Source organism: Aphelocoma coerulescens, chromosome 21 (assembly GCF_041296385.1).
Source record: "Aphelocoma coerulescens isolate FSJ_1873_10779 chromosome 21, UR_Acoe_1.0, whole genome shotgun sequence".
NCBI classification, from domain to species: Eukaryota; Metazoa; Chordata; class Aves; order Passeriformes; family Corvidae; genus Aphelocoma; species Aphelocoma coerulescens.
The window spans coordinates 2,778,500-2,799,326 of record NC_091034.1 but is presented as its reverse complement, the minus strand read 5'-3'; the positions used below and the strand labels follow the sequence as shown (position 1 = coordinate 2,799,326).

At 54.2% G+C, this 20,827-nt stretch overlaps 3 protein-coding genes across 10 annotated transcripts; 1 reads left to right on the top strand and 2 right to left on the bottom strand.

Annotated features, from left to right (window-relative positions):
* Nucleotides 1-171: 171 nt before the first annotated feature.
* On the bottom strand, nucleotides 172-4,949 carry CLDN19 (claudin 19). 4 transcript variants are annotated; one of them, XM_069035169.1, is made up of 5 exons: nucleotides 4,720-4,949; nucleotides 3,643-3,807; nucleotides 3,324-3,411; nucleotides 2,698-2,903; nucleotides 367-451 (listed from the first exon to the last, which is right to left on the bottom strand). In XM_069035169.1, exons 1-4 carry the CDS (start codon nucleotides 4,940-4,942, stop codon nucleotides 2,747-2,749), a joined length of 633 nt encoding a protein of 210 aa, XP_068891270.1. In that variant the 5' UTR covers nucleotides 4,943-4,949; the 3' UTR covers nucleotides 367-451; nucleotides 2,698-2,746. The 4 variants fall into 4 exon arrangements, with proteins under 4 accessions (XP_068891271.1, XP_068891270.1, XP_068891269.1 ...); XM_069035168.1 differs by lacking the exon at nucleotides 367-451 and adding an exon at nucleotides 932-1,304; XM_069035170.1 differs by lacking the exon at nucleotides 2,698-2,903 and having other exon boundaries at nucleotides 172-451.
* A 1,375-nt stretch (nucleotides 4,950-6,324) lies between these two features.
* On the bottom strand, nucleotides 6,325-14,297 carry P3H1 (prolyl 3-hydroxylase 1). Of its 5 annotated transcripts, XM_069035162.1 has the most exons (16): nucleotides 13,756-14,294; nucleotides 13,222-13,374; nucleotides 12,875-13,064; nucleotides 12,274-12,405; nucleotides 10,277-10,416; nucleotides 9,472-9,561; nucleotides 9,309-9,361; nucleotides 8,824-8,945; nucleotides 8,516-8,643; nucleotides 8,313-8,408; nucleotides 8,047-8,197; nucleotides 7,696-7,922; nucleotides 7,455-7,603; nucleotides 7,169-7,244; nucleotides 6,872-7,012; nucleotides 6,325-6,794 (listed from the first exon to the last, which is right to left on the bottom strand). In XM_069035162.1, exons 1-16 carry the CDS (start codon nucleotides 14,239-14,241, stop codon nucleotides 6,675-6,677), a joined length of 2,454 nt encoding a protein of 817 aa, XP_068891263.1. In that variant the 5' UTR covers nucleotides 14,242-14,294; the 3' UTR covers nucleotides 6,325-6,674. The 5 variants fall into 5 exon arrangements, with proteins under 5 accessions (XP_068891263.1, XP_068891264.1, XP_068891265.1 ...); XM_069035163.1 differs by lacking the exon at nucleotides 8,313-8,408 and having other exon boundaries at nucleotides 13,756-14,296; XM_069035164.1 differs by lacking the exon at nucleotides 13,222-13,374.
* Nucleotides 14,298-14,388: 91 nt separating this feature from the next.
* C21H1orf50 (chromosome 21 C1orf50 homolog) lies at nucleotides 14,389-18,222 on the top strand. Its single transcript, XM_069035172.1, has 4 exons — nucleotides 14,389-14,569; nucleotides 15,452-15,538; nucleotides 16,542-16,673; nucleotides 17,327-18,222. Exons 1-4 carry the CDS (start codon nucleotides 14,432-14,434, stop codon nucleotides 17,516-17,518), a joined length of 549 nt encoding a protein of 182 aa, XP_068891273.1. The 5' UTR covers nucleotides 14,389-14,431; the 3' UTR covers nucleotides 17,519-18,222.
* The last annotated feature ends 2,605 nt before the right edge of the window (nucleotides 18,223-20,827 follow it).

Below are 20,827 nucleotides of genomic sequence, written 5' to 3'. Positions count from 1 at the left end.
TATTAAAAACACCACCAAATTCAAACAGCCATGTCTCAGACGTGTGAGGAAAGCCCTTCTGCATGCCTTTCAGAGGGGGTCATTTTCCCTTTTCCCTCATTTCTGCCCATTTAAAAATGACTATTTCCCAGGGGTTTGGCTGAAGGCAAGAGGTATGACCAGAAACATCAATACTGCTGATCAAACTGGTTTAATGACCAAAAGATGTGTGTCAGAGGGGGGGAACTCTGTTTTAGCCTGCCTGTGCTGTGAACAAAGGCAGACCCCCTCTTTGATGTGCTTCCAGCCTGGGTGTCCATCCCCAGGGAGCCCTCAGGTGACTCTTGGAGATGTCACGGCAACCACCAAGGACAGCAAATCCCTGGGTTTGAGGTGGGATGGGATGTGTTTGTGGACGAGGTACAGGGAGCAGGACGAGGATGCTAAGACGACACAGCAGCCATGCAAAAACCTGGATGGAAAACATGATCTCTGAAGAAAAACGTGCACAGCAGGGGTCATGACCCTGCATAGGGGAGCAAAAATCAGTTTAAATTAGCAAAGTACCCTATTAGGCACAAGTCAGCTCTGAATTAATGGGAAATGGGAGAAAATAGGGAGACTTGAGCTATGAGGGTCCATAAGAGGGTCCATAAGTAGAAGATGCTGGTGGCATTTCAGCCTTGAGAAAAGACTTGTGTAGGGGCCAAGCTGGATTTCCAGGGGGTTAACCTTAAATTAAGAAATGTGTAAGGCCACATCCCCACCTTTGAGAGCAACACGTGGCAAAAGACTCAAGATATTTAGCCAGGAGGGCAAGAACTGTTGAGGATGGGGGAGAGGCTCCTTCCACACTGCAGAAGTGGCTCTGACCCAGTACTGGAGTCACTGGCAGGGACTGGTCCAGATGGGGAATGAGGGAAGATCAAAGAGACAGTTCCAGAAAGATGGCCACGATTGAAAATATTTTAATACCTCCGAGTCACAATTTTTAGTACAAACAGCAAAAAAAGAAAAAAGAGCCTTTAAAAATCCCCACCTGTTCCATTTCCAAGGCCATGCATCCCATAGAAAAGTTAATGGAATTAATATTAATAGCACAAAAACATTCTTTACACTGAAATATAAAAAGGTCTTTTTAGTTGGTTTTGGGGTTTTTTGTTTGTTTTAAAGCACAAGGTTCCTTTTCAATCCTCACTGCAGTGGCTTATGGTTGGTGTTTTTCAAGGGGAACCCCAAAATCTGGGTTCAACGCCTGATGAGTGAAGGCAGCCTACAAGCACAGCTCTCCCCTGAGGGGTGCAGGACACAGTTTTACAGGGAGTCTGCAATTTAAGAGAGAAAAAGGCAGTTAATGCCACAGAGACAGAGAGAAATCACTCCCGCAGGGAAAAAATAGCATTGCTTCACCTCAAGCACAGCGAGGGACCCAGACCAGGGCATGAGCATAACATCAAATAGAGGGAAAGGAAATAAAATAGAGGGAAAGGAAATAAAATGGAGAAAAATAGAGTAAAATAAAATAAAGCAAAATAAAAGAGGATTAGAAAATAAAATAAAGTAAAATAAAATAAAATAAAATAAACAAAATAAAATAAAATTGAGGAAAACAAAAGAAAACAGAGCAACATAAAATTTAAAAAAATCAGCTCTCTCTTCATATTTAGATTTAAAAATAAAATAATAAAAAAATAGACAGTCAAGCTGTTTGGATTATTTCCAGTGTCCTTCCCTGTGGGTTGGCTGGCGCAACACCTGCAGTAGGGCTGGAGGGATGGAGTACAGGGAGTTTGGGGCATTTACAGATGAAATTGGAGCTTTGGTGGTTGCAAAACAATTAGTAGCAGGAGAATAGAGGTACAAATAGGTGGAGGCAATTAGCAGGCTGTGTTTGGAGCTTTCATTGTCCACTCTAGGGGATCCTGGAGGGGAAGAGGGATTTGGACCCAGCAGGGAGGCACCAAAATTCAGGGCTCTGTCCATGTGCCACTCAAAATAGTTGTGCTGGGCACCAAAAATAAAAACAAATCCTTTGTGTTCAGAGCCCCTTTTTGCTGTTTTAATTTGCCCAAACCCATTTATTCTTGTTTCGTAAGGTACAGCCTGGTCCTGGACAGGAACAAGACCAGGGAACGTTTGGACTGGCAGAGCTCAGCGGGAGCAACTGGCCTCCAGGCAGGAATCAATAACAATTAATAATAATTTTTAAAATGTTGCTTTTTGCTAGCAATGATGCAGGAGAATGCTGCACCCTGCAAGCATGCCAAGAGCGGGCCGTGGGGATACTTGAGCCCCGAGTTGGGCTGGTGCTGTTAGAAGTGAAAACCTCAGCCCAGGAAAACCAAGCACTGGCTTTCCTCCCTGCTTGCTCCTGAAAACAGGATGTGGGAGAGGGGTGGTCATGGCACAAAGTGCTTCTGTGCAGCATACCATCGTGGGATTGGCTCTGTACCCTGTGGCACAGCAATCAGCCTCCCTGCATCGCCCCCACAGCATCACTGTGACAGACAGACGTGGCCTGGCCACGTTGCTGAGCTGGAGGTGCCACCCTGCCCAGCTGAGGGGAACATGGCAATAATGGATATGGGAGGTGTGACACTTAAAACCTCTGTTTTAGAGGCTGGCAGTGAAAATGGTGCTGAAACCTGGAAGATAAGGAGGAGAAAGGTCTCATGGAGCATTCAGGGTCCAGGCAGGGTGGGAGCGCCAGGGTCTTGCCTGTTTTTGGGATGGGAGGGAGGCACTGGGCGGCAGGCAGGCACAGGGCTCAGACATATTCCCGGGCCGTGGAGGGCTGTGACTGCCGATGGTACTGCTGTCCTCGGCGCTCCTTGGCAGGGCAGGAGCAGCACAGGAGGGACCCACCCAGCATGGAGAGGCTGGCAGCCCCCCAGCCCACGAAGAGAGCAGAGCCGAATTCATACCTGTGGTGAAAGGGGCGAGGGAGCATCAAGGAGGGGCAGAGAGGCAGAGGTGCAAACTGAGATGGGCAATAGGATGCTTGGAGCCGTGATGAGGCGACCAATGATGCCAAGGCAGATTTTGGTTCTTCCCTCTCCATCCCCATCTTTCTTATTGGCTGTATCCAGCTCCCACGTTTCCCCATCCTTTAATCCTCCCCTGGGCTGAAATTTCACATGTGCATCACTACCCTGTCCCATCTGGTAACAACTAAAGCTTTAGCATCAGGGACATCTTCTGCAAGGTAGCAGTGAGGTCCCACCTGTGGGGCACATTGGCCAACAACCCTGTGCCTTACCAAAACCAGCAAGGGAAGGTCCAGTGGGAAGTGCAGGGACAAGACAGGATTCAGAAGAAGGGCACCCCCTGAGCCAGGCTCTTACCTAGCGTTGATGGGGATGGTACTCTCTCTGAAGAACTCATAGGTCACCTGTGTTGCATACAACGACACAGCAGCCAGTGTGCACAGACCTGGGCATAGAATCATGGAATCACAAAATGTTTTGGGTTGGAAGGGACCTTTAAAGGTCACCTAGTGCAAGCCCCTGCAGTGAGAGGGTTGTCTAGCTGTTCCACTAGACATCAAACATTGACTGTCAGTGACATCCAGCCCTCACCGAACTGCTCCCTTTCTTCCATCAGTGTTGAAAGGTGTTTGAGGATTCCTGCACAAGTGATGTGCGAAGGCTAGAGCTGCCTTACCAGAGAGAATGAAGAGGACACCTCCAGCAACAGCTATGCGGCTCTTGGTGACAGGATCCTCCTCCCCAACTTTAGTGCACTTCATGCCCACCACGCTCACGATGATACCAAAGAAGCCCAGGAGGAGAGAAATGACCATGAGAGCCCGGGATGTCTGGATGTGAACTGCAAGGGGGGAAGAAAAACTGCTCCCAGCAGGTGCTTTTGGCCACAGCCGGGCACTGGAAAGCAAGGTCACCGCGTTCCATGCTGGTGATGGACCTGTCCTTAATCCTGTCCTTGCTGTGTAGTTCCCATGTAATATCCTCCCCACTTGGCAGATACGGAGACCTCAGCTCAGCTCAGCTCAGCTCAGCTCAAGGCACTGCTCCCAGTGCCTTCCCTGACCTTCCTCCCTGCCACCCTCATCTTGGTCATGACTGCCTGGGCTGGGAAACACCTTGCCTGGAGCAGCACCACAGTCACCAAATGCCAAAAGGGTAATGCACAGTCATGGAGTGGGGGGTTTTGGTGTCCCCATGGGGCACTGTTGGTCCCTAAATGTGATGCCCACATTGGAGCTCAAAATCTACTGGGGCCAGGAGTGTCCCAGCTACACAAAGGGGCTCAAACCCACAGGGCCAAGAAAGGCTCAGTCCTGGGATGGGGAGGTTGGAGCCCAAGATTCACAGATGGAGGGGGAAGCTTGGACCAACATCGAGGCTCAGGTCAGTGGACTCAGACCCTTCTGAGGGGGGTCAGACCTATGACAAGGGTGGGGGCAAGAAGGGCTTGGACCTGAAGGCGACTCAGGCTCCAGGAGGGGCCAGGGGAGCTCAGATCAACAGGGGAAAGGGGGCACCCAGACGTGAAGAGGGTACAGACCTGTTGGGAATGTGTGTTCAAACCCATATAGGTGGGTTCAAACACAGAGAGGGGCTCAGAGCCATATGAGGGAGGGTCAAACCACAGCGGGGCTCAGACTTGCAGCTCAAGATCCTTGGGGAGCTCAGACCCAAGGCGGAGAGTGGGAGGGGGGACTGCACCCAGGAAAGGAAGCGGGACTCATCCCACGGGGCCCCGGGCCCTCGTACCCACCTTCGAGGGAGAGCAGCGAGTCGTGTAGGCGGCACTGGACCTGCCCGGTGCTCTGGGCGGCGCAGCTCATCCACAACCCCTCGTGGAGCCCCACGGCCGTGATGATGGCGTCCCCGGCGTACGAGCTCTGCCGCCACTGCGGCAGCACGGCGGCCGCCAGCGCCGCCACCCACCCGGCCAGCGCCGCCAGGTACCCGGCCAGCTCCCGCGCCCCGCCGCCCATCGCCGCCGCCGCCGCGCGCCCGCCGCCCCGCGCCGCGCCCGGCCCCGCCCCGGCGGGGGGAGAGGGGCCATGGGCGGAGGGAAAGGGCCGGAGGGGGGGCTCTGAGGGGGAAGACGGGTCGGAGGAGGCCAATGTCGGGGAGGGAGGGGATTTGAGGTGAAGGGAGAGATATGGGTCTTGCGCGGGAGATTTAGATTCCGGGGGGGATTTGAGTCCCGAGTGGGAGAGCTGGGGCCAAGGCGGTGGGTGACCTGGAGCTTAGGGGGAACTGGGTACTGGGAGTCGGGAATTAGGGGCCTGGAGGGGGGGCACTAGGGCCCTGGGAAGAGCCTTGGGCCTGAGGGGGAGAGATTTGAGTGAGGAGAGTGATTTGGGGCTGGAGGCAAGGGAGTTAAATCCCAGAGGGAAGAATGTGGTCTTGGGGGAAAGATTTGGAGCATGGAGAGTATTTGGGTCCTACAGGAGAGATTTAGGTCTTGAGGGAGATGGGAACCCCTCAAACGACAGTTGGAGGGATATGGGAAAATGAGGCTCTCCAACAGGAGGAGGGGATGGGGGTGTGTGGGAGGTTACCCTACCCCATCCATGACCCCCTGAACCCCTGCCGTGGGCTGGGAGCCCCACAGAGGCCCCAGGTGTCACTCCAGGAATTCAACAGGGAGCAGGGAAGGAGTTCATTCAGTGAGGGAATTCAGGCACACTATGCCACCATGGCATCAACAAGAGAAGCCCTTGTCAGTGGTGTACTCCTGCAGAAGGGGGACAGGGGGTGTGGGGGACACGTGTCAGCACCCTGGTGACACCAAGCCCATTGCAGCCCCAGGACCTGGCAATCGTTAACCGCCATGGCCTCATCAGCAGTCTGCTCACGCGCTCAGGCAGCTGGGGGTGGATGCCGGGATGGCGGGCAGCCTCCACTGGGACCATATGTTCATCCTGGAGAAATCATCCTCCAGCCCCCCTTTGCCCGCCTCAGTGCTGAATGGCCCTCCAAGCTGGATGGGGTGCTGGCTGGCTGCACATGGGGCAGGATTTATTTGCCCACATTCCCGGAATGGTTATGGTAATGGCCAGACATCTGCGGGAACAATTCAATGCACTGTCTGGGGATGCCGGGGTGCTCAATGTCCTTCTTGTTCAAGGACGTTCCCTCCTCCATGTAATGGTGGGTTTCTTCCCACGCTATGGGAGCAGGGTCCAGGGGATGCTCAGCTGGAGATTACATTGCCCTTACTGCCCCTGGGGCACTTTGTCCCCTCCCAAACACAGCTGGCTACAGGGCTACAATACCCTTGGGTAGATGTTTGCCAGGAGGAAAGGCTGCACCGCAACACTGACGACAGCCAAAGGGTGGTATCAGCCTTCAGTCCGAAAGCCACAGCTTAGAAAAAAAATACCTTTATTCACCCCTTTTCTGCGGAAGGCACTTAAATAGCTGCAAGTTCAGGAAAGGCACACATCTCCACCCGTGGTACTAGGGCCCCACCCCTAACACAGCATCCCTCCCTTGTTCCCATGTCACCCACCCCTGCGCCTCTATCACACATCCCAGGTCAGCTCCGCAGGGGAATGCTGGATGCTGCAGGGATTGTACAGGGCATTCCCCAATGCACCGTTCCACCTGGGTTGGGGGCAGAGGGGGTCCCATATGTCACCCTTAAGACTGTGCAGCCTGAAGCCACAATGCTGGCATAACTAGTCCCAGCAGAGACATCCTAGTCCCCGTAGGATGTCACAGCTCATCCTTCCCCACCACAATGGCAGCTGGCGATTCCTTCTCCATCTCTGGCTCCAAATCCCCCTCTTCCATGCTGAAAAGCATCTTCACCAGGTCATCTGCCTGCACACGCTCCTTTGGGCAGATCCATGGTGGTAAGCATGGCCATTGTCCCACCCAAAAACCCTATGCACTGCTGGGAGGGAGCTTACCCGCTCACTGTGCCGAGGGTCCAGGGTGAACCAGAGGGCAATGGCACAGCGCTGGCCCTTGGTCACAGCCTTCACCCCATGGGGGTTCTCTGAGCCAGAGGAGAAGCCCACGGCACGGCCACACTGTGGCTGAACCTCTGCCTGTCAAGGGTGGGAGACCCCTGTCAGGGGTGAGTGGGTTCCCCTCAACCCAAGTTCATCTTTTGCAGTGGCTCAGGGGAAATTCCCAGGGGACAGGCCCAACAGGCAGGAGCTGGTTTGGTGCTGCACATGGATCCTCGGAGCTGAGCTACTCACGGTCTCAGTCTTGGCATCCAGCTTGGTGAAGTAGAAAGCTCCTCCTTCAAAGTCCCCATTGAGGTAGAGGATTGCACTAAAGGGAGGAGGGGACAAGTGGAGGTGACAAGCAACCATCACTAGAGCTCCAGCAAGCAGGTGAGTCCAGAGCTCCCCAACACCATGGTGAGAGCCAGAGGCAGGAGAGGCCAGGTTTGGTGTCCTACCTTGCTGCTCCCAACCCAGCTGCCACCAAGTAATGGTAGCCTTAGGTGGGGAAGCTGCAGCTGACAGCCACCACCAATACCTGTAATCCCGGAAAGTGTAGGCTGGGGGTTCCTTCACACACACCAGTGCCTCTGCATTGAGAATACAGTTGTCCACATGCACCTCATGGCTGTTGTCACTCCGACCTTCTTGCTTCTCTAGAGTGGAACATGGCATGTCAGGACCCCTCTGTGCAAGAACAGGGTCCTGTTACTGTTCCAAGTATCCTGTGCCTGGAGGTGACAAGAAAGTCATGTGTAGCCTAAAGCACTTCCACTCACTGGAGTGTGGATCGTGCAAGGCCATTTGGGTGGCATAAAACACTGTTGACTTGTCCCACGGCATTTCCATGGCCCTCCAGGCACAGTCTCTCTCAGCAACCACCCCAAAACACCTCCCAGTGATGAAATCCTGTATGGCATGAAGCCATCTGCCCTGTTAGAGGCAACCAGCAGAGCTGCTGCTCGTCTTTCCAAACTCAGCTTAGGGACAAGCTTCCTACACCCTCCTGGGAAGAGAAGTGGGTTAGGGAGCAGCAAGAAGGTCTCCAAAGAAAGGTCCAAGGCTAGACCACTCCAGCTGTTAGAGGAGATCCAGACAGGACAAGACTTGCTCCTCCGGGCCACGCTCACCGTCAATGGCCGTGCGGCACACTAGGTGGGAGTAGGAGAAGTGGAGTGGGACCTCCAGGCGGAAGTAGGACTCCATCATGTGCCGCACCTTGTCTGTCACGTTGTAGTACAAGTAGGCACTGTGCAGGGGCACCTTGCCCTCCTGGCCCAGCTGTGGGGGACAGACAGGACAGGGGCTCAGCCCCAGCTGGGCATGGGCAACCACCTGCCCCGAAACTACCCTCCCTTATCCCCACAGCCTGTTTCTCCACATAAGCCACCCCAACCTTGAGGGCCTTGAGGACAGTCACGCCATAGAAGGTCTCACTGGGAGTGTGAGGAGAGGTCTTCCCCCGATAGCCATCCCCGGCTGAGGCAGCTGCCTGCAAAACCCCCAATTGGTGTTACTGGTCTGATGTCTGAGTGGCAGGACAGGACCCCTCAGCATCCTCTGCCCATCCCTGCCTGCTCCACCTGTCCTTGCACTCACATTAGTGAGTCTCTGCAGTTCCCGGCACTCCTCAGCAGAAAGGAGTCCATCCACCACGACACGCTGGGAGCCATTCAGGGCCTTGGAGTTCATGGTGACACTGGCTCCTTCGTACACCAAAGGGCCACCTGTGGCACAAATGGGATTAGGGGACATGGGGATGGATGCCACCAACTCTGGGGTGTAGTGCTGGGGGAAGCTGTGGTCCCACCACCTGCTCCTGCTGCCACCCATGTGTGGAGGGACCATGAGCTGGCAGCAGGGGTCACAGAGGTCCCCACCCCACCTCCCCTCTTGGCCTTCTGCACCTTCTCGGATGAACTTGCTCATGTCGGCAGACTCCTTGGCCTTCTCCTCCACCAGTGTCTCGATCTCCTTCATAAGGTTGCCGATTTCCTCAGAGATGCGTGCTGCTGTCTCCCGCTCCACCCTGGGCATGCAGCAGCCATCAGCACCACCACCCCACTGTCCCCACATGAGAAATGAGGGCCACTAAGACAAGGGCAGGACAAGTAGTCTCAGGTGCCAGTGACAAAGCTGGCACCAAGACCAGAGAGAGTCACCTCAATGCATCCCTCACTCTGAGGTGCTTGGGGTGACCTATCCATGCCCATCATTCCATGGGCTGATGGGAAGCAAAGTTCTGCCCTCCAGCATCCTTTTCCAGTCCCAACATCAAAACTTCCCATGGGAGAAGCTCTATGCCATGGCCTTTGGCCCAAAGTGCACAGAGGAAGAAGGGTTTGTCCTGTTGGATCCCTGTTGGGGGAGCTCGGCTGGGGACAGCACTTACTTCTGTTTCTCTCGCAGTCTTTTTGGTATCACCTCTTCAGGTGTCCATGTGTCCTGCAGCCAGAAGAACAACATCAGGAGCTGGACAAGGATCTGGCCAGGACACAGACCCCTCATCTGCATTCCACCTGGCCACTGCATCCCCCTGGTCTCGCACCACCCACCGGGTCCACAAAAGGGATGCCAAAGACATCGTAGCTGAAGAAGAGCAGCTCCTTCTCCATCAGACTCCGCTGGTGGTATACCTGGATCTCCTGTGGCAAGGGGCAGAGGGACATGGTGAGGTACAGCAGGAGGGTTCTGAAGGACCCTGAGTGTGGGCAGGAAGGTGCAGGTTTACACCATTCCTGTGGTCCTCGCTCCAGACCCGCAGCCTGGTTTCCTGCTCCATCTGGCAGCTGGGAAGAAAGTGGCTTTCCCCATCCTGTCTGAACTTCCCTGTGGACAAGTCCTGGGGAGAGGACAGTTGAGCAGAGGCACACGTGTGTCCCTTCTGAGGGAGGCTCTTTAGAAGCAGATTCCCTTCCCCTACTCCAGCTGGTGTGGGGCAGAGACTCCCATCCATGCCCATCACATCCCAGGCAGGACCTAGCCATCCAGATCTGGCTATTTTGAAGCCTTTGAAGCCTTCTCCTTTTTAAGCAATTTCACTGCAGTTGTGGAAGAGTACAACACAGGTAGGCTCAGATCCTCCTAAAAAGATTGTCCACCTGCCTCTCACAGCCCTCTCTCTCAGGAATGGGTCCATGTGTGCCAGTCATCCAGCTTCACTTGGCTTAAGACATTTTGCCAGTGATGTTTTTCATCAGCTATTTTTTTCTCAGCTATTTTCCAACTTGTCAGACCTTAAAGCTACCCATTCCTGTCCACTTTGGTAGATGGCCCAGAGGAGACCCTACAACTTCTGCAAAGGTCCCCAGGGAAGAGAGAAGTTGTCCCCGCAATCATTCGTCCCAGCTGATTACTCACCTCTCGGGGTTGGATGGGTCTGGCCAGGTTTTCCCCCAGGACGGCGGTGTAATAGGCCAAATTTTGGTTCATCACCTCGTCATGTGGGAAGAAGAGCAAATAGGTTTTGGCGCATTCAATGGCTTTTTCATAATTCCCATCTGCAATGAGAAATGGGACTGTTAATGGCATGTCCAAGGACACCGGAGGCAGAACAAAGACAGGTATGGAGAAGAGACAAGAGACATAGTCCTTGTGTTCTAAAAGGTGTCATGAGTAGGACAGATTCCCTGGAGCAAGGATAACTGCTGCCACAAAGGCAAAATTCAGACTCAGAGGTGCTGTCCTGTCTCCAGAAACCATCACAACAGAAACCCAGGTCACAGCTTGGGTACTTTTCTCATTTGGAAAACATCACAAAGCCTATTTACAGGTAGCCAGACCAAACCATTTCCTGGCTAACCTGCAGTTTCTAGCCACTGAAGCATCCTGCCCCACTTTCCTGCAGCCTTTCACAGAATCACACAATCAGAGAATGGCTCAGGTTGGAAGGGACCACAGTGGGTCATCTGGTCCAACCTCTCTGCTCAAGCAGGGTCCTCCCAGAGCACATGGCACAGGATTGTGTCCAGATTGTCTGGAGTATCTCCAGTGAGAGAGACCTGATACCCTCTCTGGACAATCTCGTCAGTGCTTGGTCACTGCACACTTCCTCATATGCACTAGGAATGGATAGGGACTTTCTAGGCGTGAGTTTCTGTCTCTTGTCCTATTGCTCAGCACCACTGAGCAGAACCTGACTCCAGCCTCCAACACTTCCCTGCAGATACTGACAAACATTGACAGGGTACCCTCACAGCTGTCTCTTCTTGAGGATTTCCATCCTCTTGGACTTCCTATTTTTCCCCTTCTTTTGAAGAAATTCACAAAGAAACATTTTATACTTTTCTAAAGAAGTGAATAAAAAAATGAAATAAAATCAGGTGTATTTTCCTGGGTTGTAACTCTTCTGCAGTGTGAGTGTGCTGCTGTGATTTCAGGCAAGAGGTGGACAGCTGGCCAGGAGGAAAAAAAATAAAGTTTCTCTAGGCTGTTGTTTGACTTGGAAAGTGAAGCTGCCCAGGAATAAAGCGACATGAAAAGTGACTGCAGCCAGGCACAGAGAGATCCAAATGTGGAGAACATTTCAGGCAGGAGGAACATGCCTGTATGAACTTCATGAAGTATAAGGCCTAGTGGAAGGCTCTCCACCAGTATCAGTGAAGACTGGGGGATGGATGGGATTAGAGCACCTAGTGGAGAAGGACGTGGAGATAACAATGGTTGAAAAATTGCACAGGGCCCATCTGTGTGCACTAGCAGCTCAGAAATGCCCCACATTCTGGGCTGATCCCTGGCAGCGTGGGCAACAGGTGAGGGAGGGATTCTGCCCCTCTGCTCCACTCTGGTGAGGTGCCACTTACAGTGCTGCCTCCAGCTCTGGGTTCCCCAGCATAAGGATATGGACTCACTAGAGTGGGTCCAGAGGAGGCCACACAAATGGTCAGAGGACTGGAGCCCCTCTGTGAAGAAAGGCTGAGAGAATTGGGCTTGTTGAACCCAGAGATGAGAAGGCTCCTGAGAGATCCCATATCTAAAGGGGCCACAAGAGAGATGAGGACAACTTTTTAAGAAGATTTATATTGACAGGACAAGGAGCAATTGTCTTACACTGAAGAAGGGCAGCATTAGGTTGGCCATAAGGAGGGAATTTTCTGTGATGAGGGCGGTGAGGCCCTGGCACAGACTGCCCAGAGATGTTGTGGCTGTCCCATCCCTGAAAATGTTAAAGACTGGGTTGGATGGGGCTCTGAGAGATGTGAGTGACCAGTGCTAGATCATCTTGGGTTGGACTGATGAGATTATCTTTGAAGGTCCTTTTCCCACCCAAACCACTCTGTGGATCCACAATTTCAGTCCATACAGAGTTGAGTGCCCAGTGCTGACAACCACAGAGGATGGGGTGAGGAGCTGCTTACTGTTGTAGTATGCAAACTGCAGGTAGTTGAAGTGTGAGGGCAGGAAATCCTCCAGAGGCTTCTCCTGGCCGGGCTGTGAGGCCAGCTCTGTGACGCAGCCTTGCTTGCAGCTTAGCACCTGCATGGAGTGATCTGGTAGAGAAAAACCCCATGTCACTGCTCACAGTCACCCACGGGCTGGTGGGCAGGACTCTGAAGGGTGTCCAACCTCCTGCTCATACTGGGGTTGTTGCAAGCTTTTTGGTAGTGGAAAACCCTCAGGGATGGGGGTTGTCCACCTCTGAGTTGATCGGTGGTGGGGTTGTGGTGCTCTCTCAGGACAGAGTAGCCATCCTCAGCCTCCCATCACATCCTGGTGACCCTCTACTGGTCTCTCTTCTGTCTTTCCATATTTCTCTGGAATTTGGAGGATTCCTGGGCATCAGCCCCAGTGCTGAGTGCAGGTAAACACTTCCTGCCACTTACTGGCCACACTTTCCCTAGTGAAAGCTAGGATAGGGTTTGCACTCTTCAGGGACACCCCACCCCAGGTCTTTAGGGACCAACCCCCCAAGAATTGTACTCAACTCTTGTGACAGGACACAGAAGGCATGGCTCCCACCTGTGATGGCCTGGAAAAGGTCTGCGTTGTACTCCAGGTAGTTGTAGCCCTCGTAATCGTAGGGTCCCTCACAGAGAGCACGGCACTCAGTGTCTGCCACAAAATACTCCTCCAGTGCCTTCTCCAGGTGCAGGATGGCGGCAGCTGGCTGCTCCTCTGTGTAAAACCGGACACCCAGCCGAAACTCGCTCTGTGGAGGGATGAGAAATGATGAGGGGATCTCAGTGCCCCACTCCCCATGATGGATCACCTCATTCCCACCACAGTGGCATCTCTGAGCCAGCAGCCGGAGTGCGACTACCCTGGGTTCCACAATGGATAGGGGCTTTGGGAGCGGAGGGTCTCACCAGGTGGGGTTTGACCTCCAGGTCAGTGAAGTCATCCTCGCGGACTCCTACCATGGCCTGGTAGTACTCCAGGTTCTGCCTCATCTCCTGGTGCCCGGGGTTGGCCACGAAGAAGGTGTGAGCGGCCGCCGCCGCCTGCGCCGGCCGGTTCATCTGGGTGGGACGGGGGTGAGACAGCGCAGACAACACGCGGAGCGGAAGGGACACCCGTCCCCGGGGCATCCCGGCGGCCGGTGCGGAGGGCGGTGACAGGGGCGGCTCCGGCGAGCTCCGACGTGGCACTGGAGGGGGGCGGGGGGGGCAAGGCCGGGGCTGCCGGCCGGCAACCCCACTCCGTCGGGGCGCACACCGAACCCTCCCGGCGTCCCGGGACCGGGATTGCCACCGGCCGGTTCACCCGGTCCCACCCCTCCATCCTCCTGCCTGCTTCCGGGATCCTCCGTGCATCCCGCCCGTCCCAAATCCCGTCGCAGCGGGATATCCCCTTCCTTTCCCTTTCCCTTTCCCTTTCCCTTTCCCTTTCCCTTACCTTACCTTGAAATAGGCGACCTGGAGGTAGTTGTAGGGGCTGCGCCGGCCGAACTCCCGGTCTAGCTCCTCGCCCAGGCGGTATCGGGAGGGCGCGGCGGGCCCGCAGTTCCGCAGGCAGGCAGCGCGACGAAGCAGCACCCGAAAAAACCACAGGTCTCGGAGCACCGGGTCGGGTTGGGGCTCAGTCCCCTCCGCCAGCCCCGCTGTGGCGTTGGCGCAGCGCAGGCGACACCGCACTAGCCGGGAGCGCACGGCGGCCCGCGCCCGCAGCGCCCGCTCCATCTGCAGCACTACGGTGGGCCAGTCCCCCCGCGCGTACGCCTCGGCACCGGCGGCGAACAGTGCGTCCGGGGACTGCGTGGGCAGCGGCGGGTCGGCTGGTACCAGGGTCGGGACCGGGACCGGTTCCGGTGGCGTGGCCGCCCACGCCAGCAGCGCCATAAGCAACGGCGGCAACAGCAGAAGAAGCGGCGGCGGCGACAACGCCATGTCCGAACCCCGGCCGAACCGCGTCACCACCCGCCCCGAGCCCCGGAGCGACGCCAGCCCCACCGCTCCGCCCCGCCCACCGGCCAATCAGCGACCGCAGAGCCCTGCCACGGCCGCACCCCTCACCACGCGTGCTGACGCCGCAGCGGAAATCTCCTCGCCGGGCGGAAGCGTTGCGTCGCGGTTGGTGATGGCGGAGGGCGGCGCGGAGTCTGGGGACGACGGCCCCGGCCCCAGTCCCGGTCCTGGGCTAGCCCTGGTCGAGGGCAGCGCCGGCCGCGTCGGGGACCCCGGGGACCTAGTGGCCCTGGCTCGGCAGGTGCAGCAGGTGAGGGCCGGGTCCTAGCGGCGGGGCTGCGGGGGTAGGGCTGGGCTCGCTGTCCCGCTGCCTCCCGGCCGTCTCCGGGATCTTCTCAGCCGGCAGCGGCCTTGGTTCCTCCCAGCACGTGCCGCTGCTCTCTGGTGGCCCCGGCGGCTTCCTGCTGTGTCCAGTGGTGCCTCCCACCATCTCCCACTGTCCCCTCCCAGTATTTCGCAGTGCCCCCCCAGTACCTTCCCGAGTTCCAACGCTGTTGGTGTCTCCAGAACCTCTCACTGCACCTCAGTGCTTCCCACTGTGCCTTGCTGCCCCACAGTGACTCCCTGTGAAGTCCTAGTCCAGTATGCCCTGCTGCTGCCGGGTATGTCCCAGTACCTTTAGTTCACAGCAGTGTTTACAGATGCCTCCTGCTACCACACTCCCAGTCCATCCCAGCACCCCTGTTATGTCTTATTACTGCTTCAATGATTCCCAGTCTATCTTGCCTCTGAGTCCACCCCAGTTTTTTCTGATATGTCCTACTGGCCCTCCCAGTGCCCTCCAATATGTTATACCATGCCCCCAGTGCCTCACAGTACATCCTACTGACCTCCAGTGATGTCCAGTTTGTCCCTCAGAGCTTCTCAGTTCGCCTAAATGCTTCACTGTATATTCTACTGCTTCCTCCCTGTGCATCTCACTACCTCCCAGTCCAACCCATTGCCTCCCAGTATGTCCTGCTGCTCCCTCTCACTGCCTCAGCCTATCCAGGCAGCTCCTGGTCCTTGGTCATGCCCGGGGGTGCCAGGACAGCTCCTGCATCCCCCAGCTCTGTTGATGCCTTGAGCTCGACCATAGCTGGCCCAGCACAGTCTGGAGGGCTGCAGTTCTTGCTGTCATTTTCTGTCCCAGGCCAATGACTTTGTCCGGGCAAATGCCTGCAGCAAGCTGACAGTCATCGCTGAGCAGATCCGGCACCTGCAGGAGCAGGCGCGGAAGGTGAGTGAGGATGGGCAGAAGGCTCATTGCCTTGCCTGGGGAGATGAGCATCTGCTGCCACTGCTGGGCATTTGGGGAGAGCTGTGGCCTGGATGTGAGTTGGGGCCAGGAGCTGAGCAGAGAAGATTCAATGGAAAAATAAGGAGGTTTATTGTCTGGTGTCAAGGGGAATGAGGGAGGGTTGGTTTTGGTGCTTTCCCTGAGTCCTGAGCATACCAGGAAGGACTTTGGATAAAGTAGGGGAGCAAGGGCAGGTGGTCTAAAACCAGCTCAGGTGTCAGAGAGAGATGACTCTGATTTTGGGACAAGTGACTTGTGTGTGGACTGTGCTCTTGGAATGATCTGGTGAGGTGATGATGTGGCCCTGGGAGAAATGAGCTCTTACCTGATGATGAGCTTGGCTCATTTTTTTTTGTCCTGGCTCATTTGCTGGAACAAGTGGTCCCAGCAGCACACAGCAGGGCTTGGCCGTGCTCATCAATCCAGCCTTCACCCTTAGGGGTGAAATCTGGAGCCAGAGTGGGGAAGGATACTGGCTCACTGCCACTGAGGCCATTATGTGATGTAATCATTAACTGGTGGAGCTGGAGCAGTGGAGCAGTCAGGTGGTGGAGCTGGGGAGATGAATTCTCCTTTGTTTGCTGCCCCTTCCCTTGCGGAGCACAGCAGGAAGGCCCCAGAGTCCAGCAGCTGAGTGCGGAGATGAGGAATAAGTCCAGCATGTGGTGAGGTCAAGTGTAGAGGTGAATCTGGGATGAGATGCAGAGGTATTTCCACCTCTGTGGAGAGGTTCTCTGAAGTCCTACTGACAGGGAAGAATTGGAAAAAACTTTATCTCTTTGGAAAGCATCTCCTTCCTGGGGCAAATGAAGTCAGATGTGTGCCAGGGAGATCAAGGCCTCATGACCCATAGGTCAAGTGATGTCTCGGGCTATGGCTGAGATGCAATAGCATGTTGTTATTTTATTTCAAGTGTAAAGATGTTAAGTTTTGTGTTTTCCAGGTCTTGGATGAAGCTAACAGGGATGCTGATCTGAACCACGTGGCCTGCAACCTTGTAAAAAAGCCAGGAAATGTTTACTACATGTACAGGCGGGAGAGTGGGCAGCGGTATTTCTCCATCCTGTCTCCTAAGGTGGGTGGTTACAGCCCATGAAGAAGCAGGGAGGGGAAAAAAAGCCATGTTTCTGGTGCTTGGGAACATATGGAGCTCAGGCAAAAGCACCAGCTTGATGGGGGCATTTGTTGGTCCCTACTCAGTTGGTGTTTGCCCTTGGTCGGGGTTAGTCTGCTGGGGCCAGAGCCATCTTACAGAATTTTCTGGCTCTTGGTGGAGAATGGCAAGAAGCCCTTTGGGGCATGGACCTGAATTTTCTCTTTCGGTACCTGTGGTTCTTTGTTTGGAAGTAAAGAACTGCCAGTGTGCCCTGAGCCTTCCCTGGCTGGTGTGGCTGCCTGCAGGACGGTCTCCTCAGGTACTTCAGCCCAGGGACTGAGTTTGCCTGCAGCTGAGGGGATGGTCTTGGAGGTCTCCTCCTTCCAGACTACCCATTTTCTTACACGCAGGGGGAAGGCTTCAGGGCAAAGCTCTGGGCAGGTCAGGGAGATCCTGTGTCCAGAAGCCTTCCCGTGTCAGCAGTGCTGGAGCTCGACCTGATCTTGGACTCGGGGTAGCTGAGTCTATTTTTAGGTTAGGAAATCAGATGGTCATGTAGCTGGCACTGCTTTGAGCACAGCCCAGCTCCAAGGGAAGTTGAGTACTGATGGAATCTCTCTTTTCTCCACCAGGAATGGGGTACCACTCCCCATGAATTTCTTGGTGCCTATAAGCTCCAGCATGACATGTCCTGGACTCCACTTGAGGACATAGAGAGACGAGATGCTGAAATAACTGTCCTGGAGAAGCTGCTGAGCCGGCAGGCAGCATTGCCCCTGTGCATGGAGCCCAACTTCCAGGGCCTGACCAAGTCACATGAGTGACCACACAGGACCCCCTGAGCAGAGTCCCTGAGTGAGGGGACACAATACGCTGTCAAAGGCAGGGCAAGGAGAGAGACCAAGAAGCAAAAATGCTGATTGCTCTGTGCTTTAAGGAGACTAATTCTGCATTCAGTCTTACTGGATTTTCTAGTAATTGAATAATTGACTTTATTGACCTATGCCAAGGTGTAGCAAGAGGCAGGTAGTGTGAGTTCCAAGAGAGCTTGGAGCAAAAAGCAGAAATACTTGGGGCAGATGTGATAATGCTGTAAAATAATATCTCTTATGTGCCTGGCTCTGGTGTACCTCACTGTGAGTGCTTGTGGCAGGTAATGATCTCAGGACTGGATTTTGCACCTTATTAAAATGGATGTGTTTAGAGAGCTCTGTGGCCTGGGAAGAGTGGTCAAAAGCCTGTGCAAAGGGTCTGCTGTGATTAGTCTTCTGGTCTCTGTCCTAGCTGGTCTGAATCCCTGAGCTGGGAACATAGGGTGACCTGAAGCTCTCTTCTCTGGAAAAAGCATCCTCAAAAGTGCCATGCAGGCTTCAGGTGCTCTTCAGATGATCTGTGTTTGACATCCTCATGCATTTCCCTTGGATTTGAGTGCATGAGCTGCCAGGTAGAGACTGGATACTGGATGACTTTATGCCAGAGCAGTGGGGAGAGTAAAATAAATCAACCTTGATTTCACATGTACCTCCAAGACGGGCTCTGTGTTCTTCCTGCATGGCAAGAATCCCTTCAGCTTTACTAGGGAGACTTAGTGGCATGTGGAGCTGGTAGGACACCTCCAGCATTTTTTTTCCACGTAGGAAAACTAGGGAAAAGTAAAGCTCAGAGATGCTGAGGAGATATCCTCCCTCTGTCCAGCCACACAGGACTTCTTCAGGAGCTTGCCAGCTCTTCTGTGAGGAGCCAAAGTTGGAATTTATCGACAAGAGAGGATGTCCAGGTTGGATTCTGGCATGTAACATTAGATCTGGTTGGATCCTCCCATAACTTTCTCACTTTCCTGACATGACAAGGTGATCTTACATGCTGCTCCAGGCATTGCATGTGCACAATGGCCTTGCCACCTCCACTGGCAACATGGGAGGGTTGGGGACCGCTTGTAGGAGCTGAATTCTGACCCTGGGGTCTGGGCCCACCATGGATGGAGTTGGCACTTCTTGGTTGAGCCCAGCTGTGAGGGCATCTGCAAAAAGGAGACCCTTGGGGACCAGCACTTGTCACTGTTTTTCCACTGCTGGAGTTCATTCCCCCATTGCAGAACACAGCCTCTCCTCCAGCCTCTAGTGTCCCTCTGTCCTCATCCCCATGCACTGGGAGTTGCCTTGGGAGATGCTCAAGGCTGCTGGCAGTGACAGTTCCTCATGGGAAGAGCTGTTTCCTGCTGGCATTACCGAGGTTTGGGAGGTCTGGGGCAGCTCCCTAGCAGCCCAGGATTTCTTTTTGTCCCAGATTTTCTTCTCCCAGCTCTGTCCAGTGCTGTAGCTCACCTACATCCCAGTGTGGCTGAGCCTCTGTTTGGCAGAAACCTGCTCCTTGGAGTCAATATGGGTCATTTTTCTCAATGTCTTTCCTCACTTGGAGCACAAGGGCATATTAACAGCAATTTATTATTATTAATAGTAGTATTAGACCAGGCTATAATTAATTCCTTTTCAAGTCACAGGTGCCTAATTCGACAGGGTTTTTCTCTACTTGTTTCATCACCTCGGGTCTGATTTTACTGCATGCTATTAAATCTTAACTTGGAAGGGAGAAAGTTAATTACTGCATGGGCTTTGCATGGTGCTAATTACAGCAAAAACAGATCTTCATGTGTGTTGATTTATGCTGCTCTGGGAAGTGGGGATTCCTACCTTGGTTTTATCTGTTTCCATCATTAATATCTGTACCATGGAATGCACAAGAGGACTGGGGGGTGGTGGTCTTTGGTGGGATGTCACTTGTGTCCAGCAGACACCCCTGGCCCTCCATACCCCACAACTCACCGGTGTCCTGCAGTTCCTCTGGGCACTGTCAAGTCTTTCTCTTGGATTTGCCCCCCAAAACCAAAACCATTATGGCTTTGTATGAAAACACAAAGGAGGTCTCAAGAGATAGGACATGGAGGTGATGAGCTCATAGTCATGCTCTGTGTTCTTGGCACTGTGGGAAGTGGGGAATGAGGCTGCTACAGGGAGGGGTTGATGGAAAGGGGGAACCATTCCCCCAAAATTCCTTATGTACTGTTGGGATCTAATTAAAGCCAAAGAACTGAGGCATCATCAGAAATACCAGAAGGTGCTTTAGAGCCAAAGGAACCCATAATCTGGAACAAGGGTGAAGCTGGTGGCAGGAGGATGAGGTGGAGCCTCCTGTGATGCTTGTGGTAAGGATGAGTTTCTGGGGAACCAAGGAGGTGGTGCCCTGTGGGAGGCTCCAGAGTCTCTCCAGGTTCACAATGTCATCCACTTGGCTCAGCCTCTATCCAGCTGATGCCTTTGTGCTTGATGGGGGGCAGGGACTTAATCTAAAATTAGCTGGAAGAGATAGTGAGACAATGACATCCATTCATGATTTCATCTTGAAAATTCTTTTCAAAATATTCCTCTTTGCTCTTTTGTGAATACTCAGGACAGCAGTGAGCATATTCAGAAGGCAATGGCTCTTTCCAAAATCCCCGGGGATTGCCAGTATTTGCAGAAGAAGGCACAGATGTGCTGCTGACACCATTATATTGGGCAGAGTGGGTTTTGTTCCATCTTTGGCCATGCAGATGAACCAGGGCTCATTTAAGAGGCCAAACACAAAGGGTTTGACCCCCTCTAGGTGCTCCCCAGAGCCAGCGTTTGGTGACTTGAGGCTGCTGGCACTGGTACTTGCAGCTCTTTCCAGCTTTTAAAATTTCATTTACTCTGTAGTTTTAGGTGTCAGGCCAGATTTTTGCTCCTGCTTCTCAAAGTGGCCTTGCCTGGAGATTTTCTTCATGGCCTCCTAAGAGCTCCTGAAGGATGGGGCGGTTAGGGGGATTTAACCCACCATACATGCCCACTGCTCTGGGGTGTTGTCTCCCAGCCAGGAGGAGTCTCCCAACAGGAAGAATGGTGGCCCTTTGGCCCTTGTTGTTTCAGCTTCAGGTCCAGGGAGAAAAGAAAAAAAAAAAAGAAGAAAACCTAGAGGGAGTTTGGGCGCTGCCCCAGGCGAGCCCCACGTCGGCCGGACCGTGCCCGCGCACGCCCCCTGCCGGTCCGTGCAGCGCTCTGCGGGCAGCGGCGGGCAGCGCGTGGCCGGCAGGGGGCGATGTAGTCGGCACGCCCCTC

Coding starts and splice junctions, on each gene's coding strand:
- CLDN19 (XM_069035169.1), bottom strand. CDS start 4,942: ATGGGCGGCGGGGCGCGGGAGCTGGCCGGGTACCTGGCGGCGCTGGCC. Junction 3,808..4,719: donor CTCGCTGCTCTCCCTCGAAG/GTGGGTACGAGG, acceptor CCCCCCTTGCAG/TTCACATCCAGACATCCCGG. Junction 3,412..3,642: donor TGTCCTCTTCATTCTCTCTG/GTAAGGCAGCTC, acceptor TTCTATGCCCAG/GTCTGTGCACACTGGCTGCT.
- C21H1orf50 (XM_069035172.1), top strand. CDS start 14,432: ATGGCGGAGGGCGGCGCGGAGTCTGGGGACGACGGCCCCGGCCCCAGT. Junction 14,570..15,451: donor TGGCTCGGCAGGTGCAGCAG/GTGAGGGCCGGG, acceptor TTTCTGTCCCAG/GCCAATGACTTTGTCCGGGC. Junction 16,674..17,326: donor TCTCCATCCTGTCTCCTAAG/GTGGGTGGTTAC, acceptor TTTCTCCACCAG/GAATGGGGTACCACTCCCCA.
- P3H1 (XM_069035162.1), bottom strand. CDS start 14,241: ATGGCGTTGTCGCCGCCGCCGCTTCTTCTGCTGTTGCCGCCGTTGCTT. Junction 8,946..9,308: donor AGACTGCGAGAGAAACAGAA/GTAAGTGCTGTC, acceptor CTGCATGCCCAG/GGTGGAGCGGGAGACAGCAG. Junction 7,923..8,046: donor GTGCCGCACGGCCATTGACG/GTGAGCGTGGCC, acceptor TTCTCTTCCCAG/GAGGGTGTAGGAAGCTTGTC.